The following is a 19,413-nucleotide window of genomic DNA, read 5'->3' on the forward strand; positions in this document are numbered from 1 at the left end:
TGCCATGTATAGAAATGCTGAGTCACTGTTGTACATCTGAGACTAATAGAATGTTGTATGTCAGCTATAAATAATAAATAAATAATAAATTTAAAAATGATATTTAAAAAGAAATATGTGAAAAAAAATTAGTTAACTTAAAAAAACAGAGATGCTCCCTAGAGACAACTGCACAAAATAAGGAGTACCTTCAACACTGAGATGCAGATGACAAAATGCTGGGGCTTGAGTGGGGTGGGATGGGAAACCTGTTTACTTTTAGGTATTAATGAATACATAGATTTGAACAAGAACTTAACGCTACGAGGGGCACCTGGGTGGCTCAGTGGGTTAAGCCTCTCCCTTCAGCTCAGGTCATGATCTCAGGGTCCTGGGATCCAGCCACGCATCGGGCTCTCTGCTCAGCGGGGAGACTGCTTTCCCCTCTGTCTCTGCCTGCTTCTCTGCCTACCTGTGATCTCTCTCTCTCTCTCTCTGTCACGTAAATAAATAAAATCTTTAAAAAAAAAAAAAAAAAAGAACTAATGCTACAAAGCACAGTATTCAAGCCAAATATCAAAGAACACACTTAACCATGGTGTTACTCATCAACTCAACCAGAAATTCATAAATTTCTTGTGCTTCTGGACTGAAAGTCAATAGTCAACGCAAAGCTTTTGGTTTTGGGTTTCGCTGGTAGGCCATTTTCTTGTTTCTATTTTGTGCTTTCTCCCCATCCCTTATCAATACTGGTTTCTTGACCACGTCTTAAATTTATAACATAATTAACTCAGATGATTAACTGTTGGCATTAGTCTTGTTCAACCAAGTCTTGTCCTGAGCAACAGATAAACTGGAGACCCAAGGAAGAAGGCATCCATAGCTTCTCCTCTGTCAGGGGCTCACCTCACCCCATCTCCCTGTCTCTCAGCAGACCTGTAAAGCCAGGCTTAGCTGGAGGGCTGGGCGCCAGGCATCTCCCCCTGTGAGCCCTCACAGGGGCATATTCATATGCAAAGGAGAGCAGTGTGGGTGATTAGCTTCCATGATGTGTTTCTTCAGGGACTGAAAGGTTTTCAAACTTCTGAAGGATCTCTCAAAGTGCTTAAGTGGGTACAAAATGGTAGGACAAAATGTACTGAACATTTAGGTAACAAAACATTCCTCTTCAGCTAAAATCACCAGAAGGGTTAGCTAAGGGAAATCAGGATTATGCTTCATTTGAGACTCCTTTTACCAGAATCTACGATCGGGACGGGGGGGGGGGGGGGGGGGGGCAGGGCGGGGGGAGACCTGGCTGGGCTCAGTGGGAAGACCCTGCGACTCTTGATCTCGGGATTTTGAGTTTGAGCCCTATGCTGGTGGTAGAGATGCAAATAAATAAATAAATAAATAAGCGCATAAACACCCTTATAGAAAGAGAATCTGCAACCAAGTTTGACTCCATTCAAAGGAAAGGACACAGTGCCTGTGTTTTCACTAGCCTTCACTGTTTTGACACACAGTAAGCGAAAGAAAGAGATCGATGTGGGTAAAACTTGCCACTAGATCACCTGATAATAGCTTTTAGAGGCACTGCTAGTCTTCTTGGGTCACAGGTGCTACATATCTACGACATGCTACATATCTACGACATCTACGAGGAAAAAAAGAGGGATACTGTGAATACTGTGGTCCTTAATGGGAACAGAAATGGAGAATTTTTACACAGGTGTTCCCAACTTGCATTCATGATAAATCATGCAGTAAACAATTTGCATCCTCATAATGTAACCAGGTCACTCTCAGAAGTTCTGTCCTGAGCAATGGATAAACCAGAAATTCTTTCCAATCATCTACTATCTCCTTGTTCCTTGAAACCAGCCCCCAACCCCTAACACACAAACCTAGGTTCCCTCCGCGCCAAGAGGGGAAAATATAATAGCAAAGAGTAAGCATTTTGTCACAATGCCATGCCAGGTTATAGCTACCTGGCTTTCCCTCTGCTCAGGATAGAGGAAAGTACGGATTACGCACCTGGCAAATATTTGCATGGTCTCCAGAGCAGTTAGATTCATCCATTTGCTCACAAAAGTACATAACTACAGCTGAGAGAATAAATCAATTCAATTCAACAAACATTTATCAAGCTCCAGTCTGATTGCAGCCTTTTGCCAAAAGGGGGGAAACAAAACAAAACACACCTGGTTATTGGAGCTGATTTTTTAAGAAGTCTAGAAACACACTGGTCTCCCCCTCTCCCACCAAAAACAAATCATGAGAAAAGAAACAACCAATTCCCTCAAATGATCAGCACAGCAGCTTTTCTTTTTGTAAAATGTAACAAGCACAAAACCTGCCAAAGCCTTTTTGTAGATGGAAAAGAATTCCCTTATTATCTTCCTGGGAAAATAGCAAATTTGTTTGTTGTATTAAAAAACAGTGTCTCCACTTGCTAACAAATCAGTGATTAATTACCCAGCCATTGAGCCCACGTCAGTATTTTGGATAGAAAGATTAGAAGAACTACATATTGAAATAAGTCACGACATCATTGCTTTAGGTTATAAATTCCGACGTCTCGGGGATCTACTTAAGATGAATTCTAAATATGCGGTGCAAAGGGAGGGCAAAACCAATCCCCGCCAAACATTTTTAAAGAGACTCAGGTTACTTGACCACAAGTCCGGCTCTGTCGCCTACTTGATGACATCAGGAAGGTCATGTATAAACTCTGAGACCTCAAGTTCTCCATCTTTAAAATGGGGATAGCCATACCTCTTCGATCGCATTGGTGGGGGAAGTGTAAATGTCAAGGGAAATAATAAGTAAGAGTCAGGAGAATGGTTACAACCATCAGTGTTGATGTTTAACTCCACCGTCCCGAAGACAGGGCAGAAGGAAAACCTAAGAAAATTCACATATGTGAGCATATGTACTACTGTATAGCAGCATCTTTATGAGTTCAGATGAGCTGTGGCCCCTTTTGTTTTCCCACAGGGACAGTTTTAGAATCATGTCCATGAAGCTAGTTTTAGAAAGAAGGGAAAGCATTTTTTTCCCTATCCTATTTTTGTTACACTACATGGAAGGTGGACACTTTATTTAACTTATCAGTATTTGTTTAAGCTGCTGTTGGCTATTAAATATTATATAGTTAAGAAAAAACATTATATATTTATACATTATATTATTCTAGAAATAATCCTGGATTCAACACTTGAGATTAAGCAAAAATGAAACATATTCCATTGAGAAAGAGCATTTCAAACTCAGCAGAATAGAGTGGTATGCTCTTTTTTTCTTAACCATTTACCCTGCATTGGCACTAAAGAAAAAGTAAAGTAATGTTCTGGACCTCAAGGAGCTCAGAGGTTAGATTAGAAACAACCAGAACATTACCAAGCTGTGAGGTCAGTGCAGCAAGAAGTCAGCAGGCGTAACAGGGTATAGAGAAGGGGGTCACTGCCTGAGCCAGCAGTTCAGGAAGCAGGGTAGCTAGCACGAATAGAGAGCATGTAGGCTATGCATGAATGCCGAGCAATGAGATAATACTGAAGAACACAGTAAGTCAGGATGGGACAAAGGCGAGGCTGGAAGGAGAGACAGAGATCCCATCATGAGGGACCTGGGAATGGGGGGTGTAGAACCTAAGTGTGGGGCTGCTGTGTGGATTGATGCAGGGAAAGGAGTACCAGGTGAGTGTCGCATTGATGAAGGAATAGTTACATGAAGGAGACCCCAACAGTTCTCTATCCAGAACATTCTACTGTTGAGTGAAATGTGGCACCTCTGATGAAAAAAGAAATTTCCTGGGGGACCTGGGTGGCTCAGTTGGTTAAGTGTCTGCCTTCAGCTAAAGACATGTCCCCAGGGTCCTGGGATCAAGGCCCACGTCAGGTTCCCTCCTCAGCGGGGAGACTGCTTCTCCCTCTCCCTCTGCCCCTGCTTGTGCTCGCTCTCTCTCTCTCTGTCAAATAAATAAATAAAATATTTTTAAAAAAAGAAAGAAAGAAAAGAAAAAAGAAATTCTGCTAGAAAAGAAAACAGTTGATACATCTAAAGGCAATAGGGAACTTCATTCATAAAACTGTAATAAATACAAGCACAACCTAGAACATATTTATAGAGAAAACATTAACTGCACTCTTTTAGGATTCATACAAAATGCTTGTACATTTTTTGTTGACCTTGACCTCTACCTCCACCCCAACCTGAGAAGGATCACTTTATTTCAATAAAAACAGGGTAGAAAAATCAAGGACTCAGGTGGCTTTGGCTTCCTAGAACAAGATGCAACCCTCCAGGGGCTGGTGGTCAGTCACCTTTGAGGATAAAGCGGGCTATCTGTAAGTCATCTTGAGGAACGCCAATACACGGATGGACAGATGTGCAGGACCTTTCCAGGCTTACTGGAGAGCCTGAGTTGCAAGAAACCCTCCGGGAAACCATCACCTCTACAATTAAGTTAACCAGGAGTATTGTTTAAAAGAAAGATCAGAGGCTAGAGAGGAGGAAGGGAAGTAGGGAATGAGGAGTTAATTGTCAAAGGGTGCTGAGTTTCAGTGAGGGACAGTGGAAAGTTCTGGATTTGGCTGGTGCTGATCACAGCTACTGAATAGTACTCCATGGCATTTATATTTTACCACAATAAGTGGAAGCAAAACTGAAAAGGAGCAAGGTTTCCAGTCCATTCAGCTAGGAGCCTCACACTGCCTTCCTAAATGTTAGGCATAGACCAAAACTCAGTAGCTCAAGGAATACTGTAAAGACAAGCATCACCCAGGACACTCTAGTGGCCTGCCAAAGACTCTATCCTAGCAGCCAAATTATATAACCGGGGCAAGTTTTCTAAAGTAATCAAGCAACTTCCCCCTAAAGAAGACTGAGCTCTTCACATCATCTGGCTCATAACTCTTCTGCATAGCCTAGGAAGAGAATATAGTTATTATCCCCATATTCAAATGATAGCTATTTGGTATTTACCAAGAGTTCTCAGTAAGTAAGCCACTCTTCATTTCTCCCTTGTTGTAGACAGAAACAACAACAACATCAAAAAAGACAAGCTGTGTGCCTTGCCTTGGAAAGTAAGCAACAGGACCCAAATCAGAAGCAAAGGTCAGGGCCACAGTACTTGGCAAACGGGTTGCCCTCAGCCTGATTTGGAAGCCCTGGCAATGCTTTGTTCCCCATTCCAAATCCTCACCACCAAGCCAGGTTTCGACTTAGAGAAGAGTATGTATTTGCTTATCAAACAAGAGATAGTTATTTTTGCACATGCAAAATGTCCAATTCGATTTTATAAAATTACATTTGAGGTTAAACCACAGAGATAAGAAATTCAATCTCAGGGCTCCAATTAATTAACTGGTTAATAAGAATTGGTTATTCTTTTCCAAAGGGGTCTCAAATGTTTCCCATGTACAAAATAGTTAGAACTGTGCATGACTCTAAATTCTGTGTTTATATTCCTGGCAGAGTTTTATTTTACAGGTTACAAATGTTCCAAAATATGGTGGTTATACATAGGAAGTACTGACTATTTAATTACATGAGACTGCCTTATAATCACCAAGTCATTAAGGGTGTTACAAGATCTAAAAACTACAAGTCACCAGGGTGTTGTGCATCCAGTGATTTGGCAACTCACTGATATGAGATGGAATGGAAGCATTTTAAACTGAAACCATCTAAGCACTTCCAATGGAAGGTGGGCACACGCATGCCAAGCTGATAATAGATGCTTATTATAAAGGCTGATGCTGAAAAAATGAATAAGTAAGGTAAACAAAACCCCAAGATGGAGATAAGAGTGTCAGAGACTCCTCCCAAAGGCAAGGACATCAAGAAGTGCCCCTGGATCACCTGAGAAGCAGCACATTAGTCCAGTGGCCGTCAGTTCTGGTTGCACATTAGAAGCAGCTGGGAAGTTCCAGAAACCAACTCTACCCAAACCAGTGAAAACCAAGTCTCTAGAGAAGGGTCCAGGTCTGTCTAGTTTTTCAAAGCTATCCAGATGATTTCTACAAACAGGGAGGGCCGAGAACCACTAGTAGCTACAAGAAAACCCACATCATTCACTGTGGCAAGTTTTGGATGCTCCCCCACTCTGGAGGTCCTGCCACCTAACAGGGAAAACAACCTTTCCATATGGCATGTGACATACACCCGCTCATGAAAGTCTTCCCTCTGCGCTCACATGGCAACCATCTAATTCATTACACTCAACAGATCAGAGCACAAGGTGCCATGGTCTTGAGCCAAGTTAGCTGCAAACAACATGGCGATCTATGAGGATGAAGAGCTCATCAAGACAACACATTTCAAGAGTAAATGAGTCCTCTCACCCCCACCCCCAAAGTTCCAGAGTGCTACAACCAATTTTTTTTCCCCTTAATAATCTATCTTTTCTTTACAAATTACTGGGAAGCTGGGTTGTTTTTTAATCCTAAAAATCAACTCTAGTATCTCATTGGCAATGACATCATCAAATGCCATAAAAGAAGTATTGCGAACTGGATTTAATATAAATCATGCAATTCGGAGCCTACATAAATACCAAGAAATCCAAGGTAGAAGGGGAAGCACAAGGCTATATGTGTTTCTGGCTTCATCTTCTGCAAATACCTTTTTCAGGTCATAAATTTTACAAAAATAAGACCACGGAAAGAGCTAGGAAGCTAGGCTCCACTGGCATGTGTGTTTGGGGAGAAGCAGAGGTTGCTGATGCCTACTGTGCTGATATCAGGCACTATGCTGAGGTGATACACCCTACACCTCAGGCTTCTTGACAGCCCTCCACTGCACTATTATGAACAGATGAAGACGTCCAGATAGGGAGAGTGAGTTGGCTGTCCTCACACAACCAGAACCAGGCAGAACCAGACTGGGAATCCAGCTCAGTCTGGCTTCAAAATCCTTTTTACTACACTCCTCTCCAGTTACTAAAATGCGGAATTACACTCCAACACGAGCAAAAGGGAAAACCTCCAGGCTTCTTCCAGATCCACCCCCGCGCCCCATAGTCCACTGGTGTCTCCATTCTGCCTGGGCAGCACTACTGCTCCATACACTACACTCCCACTGTCTCTGCCCACCAATTTTGAGAGTTTTGCTATCTCGTCTTCTTAGAGAAGTGGTTCTAACTGGGGATGATTTTGCTCCCCAGAAAATAGTTGGCAAAGTCAGGAGAAATTTTTGATATCATGATTTTGAAGGGCCACTGATACCTCATGGATAGAGGCTGGGGTGCTGTTAAATATCCTACAATGCCCAGGAGAGCCCCCCACAACAAAGAGTTAGTCCTCCCAAAATGGTAACAGTTCCAATATTGAGAAACCCTGCATTGGAGTGATAATGTGGTTTCACAAACAGTGCTTTAGTTTCTTCGCCTGCAGAATCATGAGGAGTAACTAAGACAGTATCTAGGAATACTTTTAGCATGTAGGAAGCACTCAAAGTCCCAGTGAGATAATCTGATTGCACACTTCTATCCAGTAGGAACCATCTCAGTTGGCTCTATATTCTTCCCACACAACGCACAGGGCTTTTTTCATTGGCACTCAACAACTTTGAAATAATGCATTCTTTGTGTTGGAAATTTTTGATTTAAATAAATAAATAAATAAAGGCCACTATTATCTAAGAAACACAACATTCTCTCCATACCCCTTACCAAAAGAGAAGTGAATAGTGCAATTCATGATTTCTTACAATGGACTGTGAAAAGCTACACTGCATCCTGAATATATCAGTCAGCCATCTTCATATCAAGTTTATTGATAAGCTCACTATTAAAATGGCTTATCTTATTTTAACTGAAAGTTAATTAAGAGATCACACTATACAGACTTGAGGAAATCTCATGTAACAGCTTCAGATTCTTCTATCTATACCAAGTTGGTTTGGCCATATTGATTCTCAGGTCTTGAGTTGAATTATTCAGGACAACCTTAAATTGTAATCACAACATGTCAAACAAAAACACCAAAAGTTTAATGTTTCAATGAGTACATCAAAACCGGCTGGCATCATATCTCAGGTCAGGATCTTTATGTTTTTGACTTCTCAACTGATGTAACTTGGGAGTCAGCATGGAAATCCTAAAGTAAATAATTACAAAAAGCATTAGGATTAGCATTCACTCAAGTGGCACTACAACAGAGTAATCTACAATCATTTTTGCATTTTCTGGAGGCATGGCCCCACAGCCCTACCCCTCAGAATGAACCCATACGCTTAGTGAAAGTGCAGGTTCCTGGACCCCATGGCAGACCTACTGAATCAGAATTTCAGAGATGGATCCCAGCAATCTATACTTTTAATAAGTTCCCAAGTATTTGTTTTGCACACTAGAGTTTAAGAGCCCCTGCCAGGAGACTGAAACCCCAGAAAATGGATCTGCCTCATTCTGTAAATGTCCAGCATGGGTCTGGCTTCTAGAGACTATCAACAATTCATTTTACACAAAATCCACAACCACTTTCCACCATAAAGTGTAAGTAGGGCATTTTGTTAATTAAGTTTGGGCAAATACGCATTTTTGAAGTAAGCAGAATAATATTTTATGGGAAATGCCAAAAAAAAAAAAAAAAAAAACCTGGAAATGAATATAAAAAGAATTACCAAGGAGAATAAAGCTCAATTCTGGGCCCCAGAGTCGCCAACATCTACTATGTGCCAGATGAGGGATACAATGCTGGTTAGATACCACCACTAGGTCCCTACCCTGATTTTACTTTAGTTATGCATTTAAATTATTTACTACATGCTCAAACAAAGAAGCAGGATGATTTTGGAGAATGGCAATGCCAGGAAGACAATAAAACAAGTTGATGTAATAGAGAAAGTCTATGGCGGGGGAGGAGGCAGAGGTAGTGGCTGTGTGTATTAGACACAAGGATGGAAAGTGGTTTCCTTGAGGAGGTAACATTTGAACTGAGACCTGGAGAAGGAGCCAGTCATGAGAGGGTTGGGGGAAAGTTTTCTAGACAGAGGAAACTATTGCTAAAAAGATCTTGAGTTGAGAACAAACTTCTCATGAAATTAGTATAGGAATTAAATCAGAAATCAGATCACATATACAAAATGTTTTGTAAAATAGAAAACTACTTAAAAGTATAAAGTATTGTTTTTAGGGGCATCTGGGTGGCTCAGTCTGTTAAGTGTCTGACTCTTGATTTCAGCTCAGACCATGATCTTATGGGTCATGGGTACTGCCTAGCATCAGTCTCTGCACTCAGTGGGGAGTCTGCTTGAGGATTCTCTCTCTCTGTGCCCCTCCCTACCACATGCTCGTGCTCGCTCGCATTCTCTCTCTCAAATAAATAAATAAAGCCTTTTTTTAAAGGTATAAAGTATTTATTTTTAGTAATATATTGGACTAGCTCTGGGTAAAGGTTGGAATAATGAAGGGTCTCAGGTCTATGTCATATGAAGAATTAATCAAGCAGTTCAAGGCTATATTGCCTAAAGAACAGGAGACATAAGTATGTGTTTAGGGGAAGAACAGAGAAGTCTTCAAACATCTGAGGACTACAATCTTGTGGAAGAAGATTTAATTTAATTTAATTTTTTTTTTAAGATTTTATTTATTTACTTGACAGAGAGAAATTACAAGTACACTGAGAGGCAGGCAGAGAGAGAGAGAGAAGGAAGCAGGCTCCCTGCTGAGCAGAGAGCCCAACGCAGAACTCGATCCCAGGACCCTGAGATCATGACCTGAGCCGAAGGCAGAGGCTTAACCCACTGAGCCACCCAGGCGCCCCTTAATTTTATTTTTTAAAGTAGCTCCAAGGGTATGCAATGAACCTGATATGGTAAATACTTTAGGAAGGCAGAATGTTGGCTCAAAATGATGATGAACATTCAAAGAGAATTGCAGACAAATGAACTGACATGGAAGTAGTGAGTTCTACATGACGAGAAGTATTCAAGGTTGGGCTGAACAGACATTTGGCAGAGGAATGATTAGATTAGATGCCCTATAAGGACCTCTGCAACCCTTTGAAAGCACACAGGCTCACTCACTCACAGTGCTCCCCACATGTGCACTGCAACACGCAAGGCAGCCTCCTTAGTCCATGCTATACAACCTTTAGGAGGTTTTGAGAAAAACCTGAGCAATAAAGAGGATTCTACCATGTTTCTAATTCACACTGACACTGGGATCAAGAATGTCTCCATCTCTGTAATAAGCAATGTGCATTTCAAAAAGGGAAACTAAGAAACAGGATAGGGGCCACCTGTGTGGCTCAGTTGGTTAAAGCCTCTGCCTTCAGCTCAGGTTATGATCCTAGGGTCCTGGGATTGAGCCCCACATCAGGCTCTCTGCTCAGCGGGGAGCCTGCTTCCCTCTCTCTCTCTGCCTGCCTCTCTGCCTATTTGTGATCTCCGTCTGTCAAATAAATAAATGAAATCTTAAAAAAAAAAAAAAAAAAGAAGAGAAAGAAACAGGATAGACTAACATTTGTTTTTGAAATCTGTGGCTAAGATTTAGTGGTGTTTTAGCAGTAAACATTAAACAACTATCTCAACTTATTAAAATAATTACTTTAACAAAAATGTATCTGAATTCCATTAGCTCCCAATATGTGGCATGCCAATGAACAGCCGAAATTGTTAGTAAATAGGCATGTGGCCTTTGGTTGGTCTGGTTTTTAATGGGAACCATGGGCCCAGGAAGATGATTTCCACAATAAAGATCCTGACAGACAACCAACCACTACTCTATTATTTAGGTACTTGGACCAATAAATGAAGTTAAAAAAAAAAAAATACTGAATTGTCACTTGACCACCTGGGACCAAAATGCTAAAGATAAACAAATCTAGCCTTCCAAGGACAGAGAGCCCAAGCCAGACTCAGGATTAAGACTAGAAATAACTTGGAAAAGCTAAACATTACTATGACCTTTATATGAAATATTTGTATTTCCAGATCCAGATGAATGTGGCTCATATTCAAACAGACTGCAGAAAACATTCTTTTAATATCTATAATTTTTGTGCAGATTTTTGTTTATTGGATTAAGTAGGTTTCTTAAAAACTACTTATAAATAAAATTATATCATGACTTTCTTAGGACAACTTATGAAAAGAAACTTAAAATGAAATCTTTCTGTAAAATAAAGACAATGTCTATATAATTGTCCCCAAAAAAACTATACTTAATTTTATGAAATTCAGGAACATCAAAAACTGGATTTACAAAAAATTAAAATCAAAGGTTTAATACTTAATATAAAGTAAGAATTTATCACAGAAATTTTTGTGAGTAAGAATCTCTTCTTAGGGCTATAAGATTTCTATTTATGCCTCTAGTATTTTAGAAATATACCTATTTCCTAGAAGGTAATATAACCTATAATGTAAACAATCACTTCATAACTTATTTTTAAGTTCACATGTATTTGATTTTGCTACATTATTTTTAGAGATTTATTATTTATATGGGGGGAGGGGCAGGGGAAGAGATGGAGAGAGAATCTCAAGCAGACTCCCCACTGAACCAGGAGCCAGACAGACACAGAGCTCACATCCAGGACCCTGAGATGATGACCTGAGCCAAAATCAAAAGTCAGACGCTTAATTGATTGAGCCACCCAAGGGCCTCTGATTTTGCTCTTTTTTTAAGCTTAAATCCTTCAGAACTCAGGGTGACAAAAGGACTGGATTAGTGGCTCAGGAAACCCAGGTATCTCTGTTCATAAGCAGATGCCACTTAATATCATCTGAGTTGCCTAGAAATGAACCCCTTGAATGAGCAGGGTTTTTTTAATTCTTCAGATATATCATTACAAGTCCCCCAAAACATTTCTAACTATATTCTCACTTGAGTAATGCACAGAAAAGCTGTGATACCACAAAACAATACTTAGAGCTGGTAAAAGAGACCAAATCTTCTGTCCCAGATGCCAGTGTGTTAGCTAAGACCTTTCTTTGCAGTTTCCCTTCAGCTTGAGTGGTGCCAAAGTTTTATATCAACCACTAAAACTCCCTCCCTTCCTTCATTTAACACAGAGCCCTATCTCACCACTGTGAGATCAAGACTTGAGTCATGATCAAGACCTGAGCCAAGATCAAGAGTCAGACACTCAACCAACTGAGCCTCCCAGGTGTCCCAAGAATGGCTTCTTTAGAATAATGTTAGCAACATAGTTAAATATCTTTCCTTTCTAAAAAGACCTGACACCTCTTGACACTTGCTTCCTTTTCTTTTCAGGTGACAAGAAATTAGGGGTAATTATGAATTTTCCAAACATTCTCATCCTTAACTTTATCTCTTTGTCGTCTTCTCTTGCAAGAGTGTATGTCTACTTCTTGGATTAGTGTACAAAGCTGTGACTTTTTCCCCCAAATGCACATTCTACAGGTGGGAAACATGGTACAATGGAATTATTCTACGAGAAGGCACCATAAAACCAAGAGCATGCAACAGAGTTGCAACTCCATACTGCGGGCAAATCAGAAGTAATTTTCTACCTAGATCAGAGCTTAATTCATTAACCCACATTAATTCACAAGTTCAATCCAATTTCTCAAAATGCAATAACACAATCTTCCAGGCTAATTATCTTCATCGACAGTATTTAAAAGCATTTGCTGAGACACATTTCTTTCTTGTGTCAGACAGGATCAACGTCAAGTGAACAGCTTGGGTGGACTACATTCCGTCTAATCGCAAAGGGCTGATATTTTAAGAAACAATGGTTTCTAGCAAGGGAGAACTTTTCCCCTGGGTAGATAATAAAGTGTCCCTCCCAATAAGGAAAGGTTTAAATGTATCTATTTACAATTGTTTTCAGATTCTCAAGAACGTCAATTTTGTGTGTGTGTGTGTGTGTGTGTGTGTGTGCGTGTATGTGTGCTTTTTGACATTCTCTAGAATTGGAAATATTACAATATGGATGGCTATTACAGTAATTTTAACCACTAAGAGAAGTTTGGGGATCAGAGAAAGAACTTCTAAAAACAGAACAAAAAGAGATCATTCATAATGAAAATACCAACCCATCTCATGATGGGTATTTCCCTAGAAATAATCATGAGAAAAGGACTGGTTTGTTTTGAAGCCATTTATTTCAACAGCTCATTTACTAAAACCCCCTGAATTTTAATCCAAAAACAGTCCATTTCTGTTTCCTTTTGATAACTGAAAGGGAAATCAACCCACATTTTTAATAGGATTTTATTTACTTATTTGACAGAGAGAAACAGCGAAACAGGGAACACAAGCACAGGGAGTGGGAGAGGGAGAAGCAGGATCCCCACTGAGCAGGGAGCCCAATGCAGGGCTCGATCCCAGGACCCTGAGTTCATGACCTGAGCCAAAGGCACGCTTAATGAATGAGCCGCCCAGGCGCCCCCCCACACACATTTTTAAAAAAAAAATTTTTAAGATCCTTTCAGGGGGAAATATCTTTTAAAAGCATTTTTGAGTGAACTCACAAGCAAAATTTAGTAAAAGGACAAAAAAGATATTTCTTATTCCTTGACTCAGGTTTAACTTTTATTTATTGCCTGTCTTCTAAAAGTCATTGCTGCCATTACACCTTTGCTTTGTGAGGTAGCCAGGTTTCTCCTAACACTGTTCACTAAGCTCAGTTTAATTCAGGCCCTGGGCCAATAACAAATCTACTTTTCCAGATGCAACACTTTAATACCTTAAATTTTGAAAGTAAAAGGCATCCTTTCCGCCTTTGAAAACCAATTCTAGCAGTGTTAAAGTAAAGGAAACCAAACACAGAAAGAGCTTCAGATAGGCAGCACTGAAATTCATGTATTGGATGTAAACATTGCAATATACAATGAAGGACAAGGCCCAAATCCCGCCGTTTAGGCAATGGGACTACAGATATATTTTAAAAGATGGAGAGTCAATTAAGAAGCATATTATTTTGTTTTAAATCTGCTGTAAGGCATATATGAGCAAGAAGAGACAGCACTGGTGTTTGGCATTCATGAATCAAAAACCACACAGAAGTCACGTTCAAACTCAATGAACTTACCTTATAAACTTGTCCATATGTTCCATTTCCAACAAGTTCCACTAATTCAAAGATCCCTGCAGGGTCCTAAAAGAAAATAAACAAACAAAATTTCAAAACAATATTCCAGACATTGTCTTAAGCAAAAGCAAACATTTAAAATAAGCAAATAAATAACAACTTCAGCTTTGGGAGTGGTCATGTGTTAATTTTACTTGCTATTAAAATTTAAGTCAGCTGCAGATAGGAAACTTGTCAAAATTCACTTTGTTTTCATTTTATATTTCTATGAAATATGTTTAAAGCAGACAAAAGGAGACACGACTTCCACCAAAACAGTAAAAAAGAATGAACACATTTCTCACTACCAAATGGAAATACACTTGCAGGTACATCCGGATAAAATGAAAGACCCATCATCCTGGGAGGGATTCTAATTTTTGAGATCTTTCCCTTTGAAATTTCTGGGCTGTCCATTTTGTTGAACGCAGTTAAGAAAGGGGTGTTTCTATATTGTGGGGGAATCGTGTAAGGTAGTGAACGGTTCCCAAGAGCCCATGCAATCAACACGGCTGCCACCCCCCCCGAATGTCTTCCTTTGGCTTCACCTCACCTCTCTACAACACCAATCCCTGCCACATATGTTCTGTGCCTAGTCTCCAGATCTTGTACTGCCCACAGGAAGCGACCCTTCAGGATTCTGAATACCAGCTGAATCAGAGATTTATGCACATCGTGACCACCAAGCGGGAGGTCCCTCTAACCCCTCAGAGTCCGCTAACTGTTAGGGTGCTCAATAAATGTCCAATAATGGCTGCTATTTATTACTAAATTATTATCTCCCTGAATTGAAAAAAGTACAAAGCCTGTAAAATTCAAGTCAGAAGCATACACTTAATCTGACCTCTATTGCTACCTCACTGGACAGAAATTGTTTCTTTAAGGGCCTAAATGAGGAATCACAAACTTAAATGTCCACAGAGGTGAATCACGTAACACAAAGAATGAAGAAGGCAGCTGGGGTCTTCAGCCACCTGGAGAAGCCACGTCTCCCTCGGGCAGTGGGGGCGGGGGGGGGGAGTGGGGGGGGGGGCGGAGTTGGTCACGTTGGTCACACAGCTGGACCCAGTTGAGATTATGTCCACCTATGAGCACTATATTGCCTGGTCTAAAGTTTTTCATATTTTGTTTTGTTTCCAAGATGTCCTAATATTTAAATGTTGGGCACTAACTCACTTAAAAAAAAAAATGCTGAGGGAGGGACAAGTAAGAAAGACCAAAAAAGAGTCAACGCTGTTATGAGAGCACTGCCGTATATCGTTAGGGTGACTGAGAGGCAGGGGAGGAATGCCTGGGCTTTGGATGCAGACAGACCTGGGTTGAACACCAGCTTTCCCTTGATTGGATGCATCGCTATAGCACACGGCGACAGAGCAGCTCAGGCTCTGGGCAGATAAGATGGAAATGACCCCTGCCTTGCAGAGCTCTGATGAAGAGGGAGTAAGGGCTTAGCACCACACCCCACATACAGCTGGTAATCTGTTCGTGTCTCATAGCAATCATTTTTAAGCTGAAGAACAGCATGCCACTAGTAGCATTTAAAGGATGAAGGGCTGCTTCAGGGCTGCTATTCGTGGGGAAGGAGCCAAATAGATTCCACGTGACAAGTGGGAGTTCTTTCAAGTTACAGTCTTTAGGTGCGCCTGGGTGGCTCAGTCGGTTAAGCAACTGACTCCTGATTTCTGCTCAGGTCATGATCTCGAAGTTCTGGAACGGAAACCTCTGTTGGGCTCCCAGCTCAGCCGGGAGTCTGCTTGTGGTTCTCTCTTTCCTTCTCTCTCTGTCCCTCCCCCCACTTGCTATCTCCCTCTCTCTCTCTCTCTCTCTCTCTCTCCCCCTCCCTCAAATGAATAAATAAATCTTATAAATAAATTAAGTAAGTAAGTTGTGATTTTTATCAAACCAGGTCCAAGACAAGCCCTTTGCTATATGCCTTCAAAGAGTCCACACAGAAAATAAAATAATAAAATAAAATAAAATAAAAACCTAACAGTTGAAGCACTTTACCCCTGAGAAAGAATTGTCATCCGTATAATCCCTTGTTCTAAAGCCATGAGGGCCAAAAACCCTATTCCAGACTCGACTCAGACTTCACAGCCTGAGAAGTCCAGAAGTTCCAGCCACACCACACCAGGTCAGGGGGTGTGAACAGCTATCCCAATGGAACCGTGTGACAGGAACCACGGTAAGGGCCCAGAGCTCTGGCAACAGAGACCCCGTAGCAGAAAGACCACCTGGGAGGCCTCAGGATGGGCAGGAAAATGATGCGTGTGAAACTGCTAGGCTGCAGAGCAGCAGGTTCTATTACAAACAGAATTAGAAAGAAATGAGGGAACAGGAAAAAAAAGCCCACAAATGGTGGCAGCTGCTGTTTGTTTCTAAGCTGTGCTCCCAGTAGTTTGTTTGCTCAGTGGTGTTTCTGCAACAAATTTTGAGAGAGGTTCTACATTTGCTTGAAATATCTCAATTGTGTTTTCAACATTCGTTTTTCTTCTTTTTTTTTTCCTTGACTAAAAAACAAAATTTGAACGAAAGAGAGAAGCAGGACGGTGATTACCACCTGCTCCAAGGAGCCTAGAAAGCATAGGGGGAGGGGTGGGGTGGAAGGGGAGCACAGGAGCAGAAACAGGAAATGGAGCTGGGACCAGCTTCTATGCCCAGGGGCCGCCCTACCACACGGACCCATCCTCCGGGCTGAGGTTTAATAGGCTGGTCTCAGGTAGAACTAGGCTACTGACTTCTAGCTCTTTCCTTTCCTTGAACAGGCCACTAATGGGCCTATGGCTCCGTCCATTAGTAGACTGATGGCTTAGAACCAAGGAAGTGCAATGTCGAGACTTTTGTTCCTACTTCTGGGAAATGGGGTTTTTCCCCTGGACACACCCCAGGGGCTCAAAAGCAAAGGTCAGAGTAACCGCAGTTGGACTGGCGACCCACCTTGGGTAGGCAACCAAACTGGAAACAATCATCAAATGAGGGTGGTTCCCCAGAAAATGGGACTCAGAATTGCAGAGATTTACAGAGGGAGTTTATGGGGGTGTGCCTCAAGACCAGTTGGGAGTGAAGGAAGAAGGACCGGACTGAGGAAAAGGAATGAGTTCAGCTGTTATGCAGTGGAACCAAAACTTCATCTGATCCCACAGGAGCTCTAGAGCTTGGGTGAACCTCCAAAATTACCCTACCCTGAGGTATGGGGGCCTTTGCACCCACCTCCATTGACTAGTCGTTGCATGCAGGCTGTCCCCTGTCCCCAGCCCAGAGGTTATGATCTTGCATGAAGTGACACTCTTCTGCTAAGGACAATCTCCAGGTGACAACAATCACTAGCTGCCTATACTCTCAGCAGGTGGACAGTGAATGCCTCAGGTGCAGAGTGGAGATCTGGGTGACGTATCACAGCAATCACTACAAACATTGTGGCTAGAAATGAATACCAGTTTGGAATTGGAAGAGAAACCTATAAGCATCTATCTTCTACGGAATGCCAACAGTAATAAGACAGAATGGCACAATTGGAGTCATGGTATTTGCAAGGAGGGGGCTCTCTGAGACCTCAGAAAGCAGAATGCAGAGGTATTGTTCAGGGGCACTTGAACTAAGCCCCGATCCAAAGCTTCCCTCTCCCCTACCTCCACTCCAAGTATCTGGAGAGCTGAGGTTTGTGAACACTCCCTTACACAAATGAGTCTAATTGCTAGTTAGGCTTTTGTGGAATAGTACTACAGCTTGAACATGGTAAGCACTCACTCCTCTGTTTTCTCCAGTCTTGGAGGACACTAACATAATTTCTCCCAAGGGTCACCAATGACTCAACCTCTCTCTATAACAGTCTCTTCTCAGTCCTGTCCTAGTTGTTCCCTTTGAGGCACTACATGGCTGAGCACCATCACTCTTGTTGAAATACATCCCCTCCCTTGTCTTCTAGCATACCACTCAGTCTTCCACAGAGATTCTGTTTCTTCCCCCCCCAGACCTTAAAGGTAGGCTGGCCCCGAAGTTTCAACCTCGTGTGGTTCACTAAGTGCTAATGAATTCATCTCCAAGTGTCCATTATAACCATGCACTCCACTCCATTCACGCACCAAGCCTTACCTGCTCTTGCTGGGACTATTTACTTTCAATCAATTCTCCCCCCTTCACACTGAACTTTTTTTTTTTTTTTAAGATTTTATTTATTTATTTGACAGACAGAGATCACAGGTAGGCTGAGAGGCAGGCAGAGAGAGAGGAAGGGAAGCAGGCTCCCTGCTGAGCAGAGAGCCAGATGTGGGGCTCTGTCCCAGGACCCTGAGATCATGACCTGAGCCGAAAGCAGAGGCTTTAACCCGCTGAGCCGCCCAGGTGCCCCCACACTGAACATTCTAAAATAGACACGACACACCATGCTTTAGGACCTTACACAATGACTGAAAGTCAAGGTCCTGTCATTCTTAGGCCCAGTCTTCATTCCCAGTCTCATGTTCCATCATTCCGTGCTATAACCAATCACCTCAAACCACCCGCCATTTCCCTGACACACCACAGAGGCCGGGTCTCTTTGCCTGGGTTCACGACGTCTGTCAGCCAAGATTATTACTTCTACCATTCTCCACCAGGCAAGCCCATCCCTAAAAGCCCAGTATGCCACCGCCCCTGTGAAGCTTTTCTCAAATTAGCGCCACCAACTCTCTGCCCCCACAGCATGTTGTACATAGCTCTGTGATAACCATTTCACGTAGTGCCACCCCTTCTTCCATTTCTTGCCCTCGATAAATGACAACTGCCCTGAAAAACAGGACTGTAACATATTTATTTTAGTATCTCCCAGCACGTAGCATGGTGTCCACAACATAACTTCTAGACATAATTATCCACCAAATAAGGTGAATATCCCACTCCCAAATCTCCACAACACGTGTGGAGGAAGCTGCGAAAAAATGGGATCAGAATGTTGAGCCAAAGGTCAAGCAAACTTACATCATTTCTTTTTCAATCTAGACAAGGTGTCCCAGCCCCTACCCCCTCCACCCCCCTTACCCTGCTTCCAACTGCACAAAACCATCACATGCATTAGCTCCTATGGTATTCCCAGCTCTAAAGAAAATTCCTGAAGTGCATGAGTATAAACTGTGCTTCAGGGGCGTTGAGAAGGCAGGCTGTCGGGATGCGGCCCCGTGCAATGCAACGAGATCATATACCTAATAATCATGTTACAAAGACAGGAAAGCTAAGAGACAAGAATCAGCTTAATTCTCTCCTTGTGTTTGTTCAGCTACTCACAAAGCCAGGATGGAAGGCATGGAAGAAGGTTACATACACCAAGGAGGAAAGAGCAAATCACTGACATTTACCAAAGTCGGGAATCCCTGTTGGCTATACATGCCTTTATTCAGATCTTAACCTTTGCTGGGAGATGGAGGAGAGAATT

The 19,413-nt window shown here is 41.9% G+C and overlaps 1 protein-coding gene across 7 annotated transcripts in view; it reads right to left on the minus strand.

Moving 5' to 3' along the window:
- TNIK (TRAF2 and NCK interacting kinase) overlaps positions 1-19,413 on the minus strand; it is a 378,322-nt gene that overhangs the window by 286,057 nt on the left and 72,852 nt on the right. For all 7 annotated transcript variants that reach the window (XM_082688671.1, XM_082688665.1, XM_082688670.1 and 4 more), the window contains exon 2: positions 13,968-14,033. In XM_082688671.1, coding sequence (XP_082544797.1) covers positions 13,968-14,033 — 66 coding nt within the window. The remainder of the gene's footprint in view (positions 1-13,967; positions 14,034-19,413) is intronic.

Source organism: Mustela nivalis, assembly GCF_964662115.1.
Source record: "Mustela nivalis genome assembly, chromosome: 1".
NCBI classification, from domain to species: domain Eukaryota; kingdom Metazoa; phylum Chordata; class Mammalia; order Carnivora; family Mustelidae; genus Mustela; species Mustela nivalis.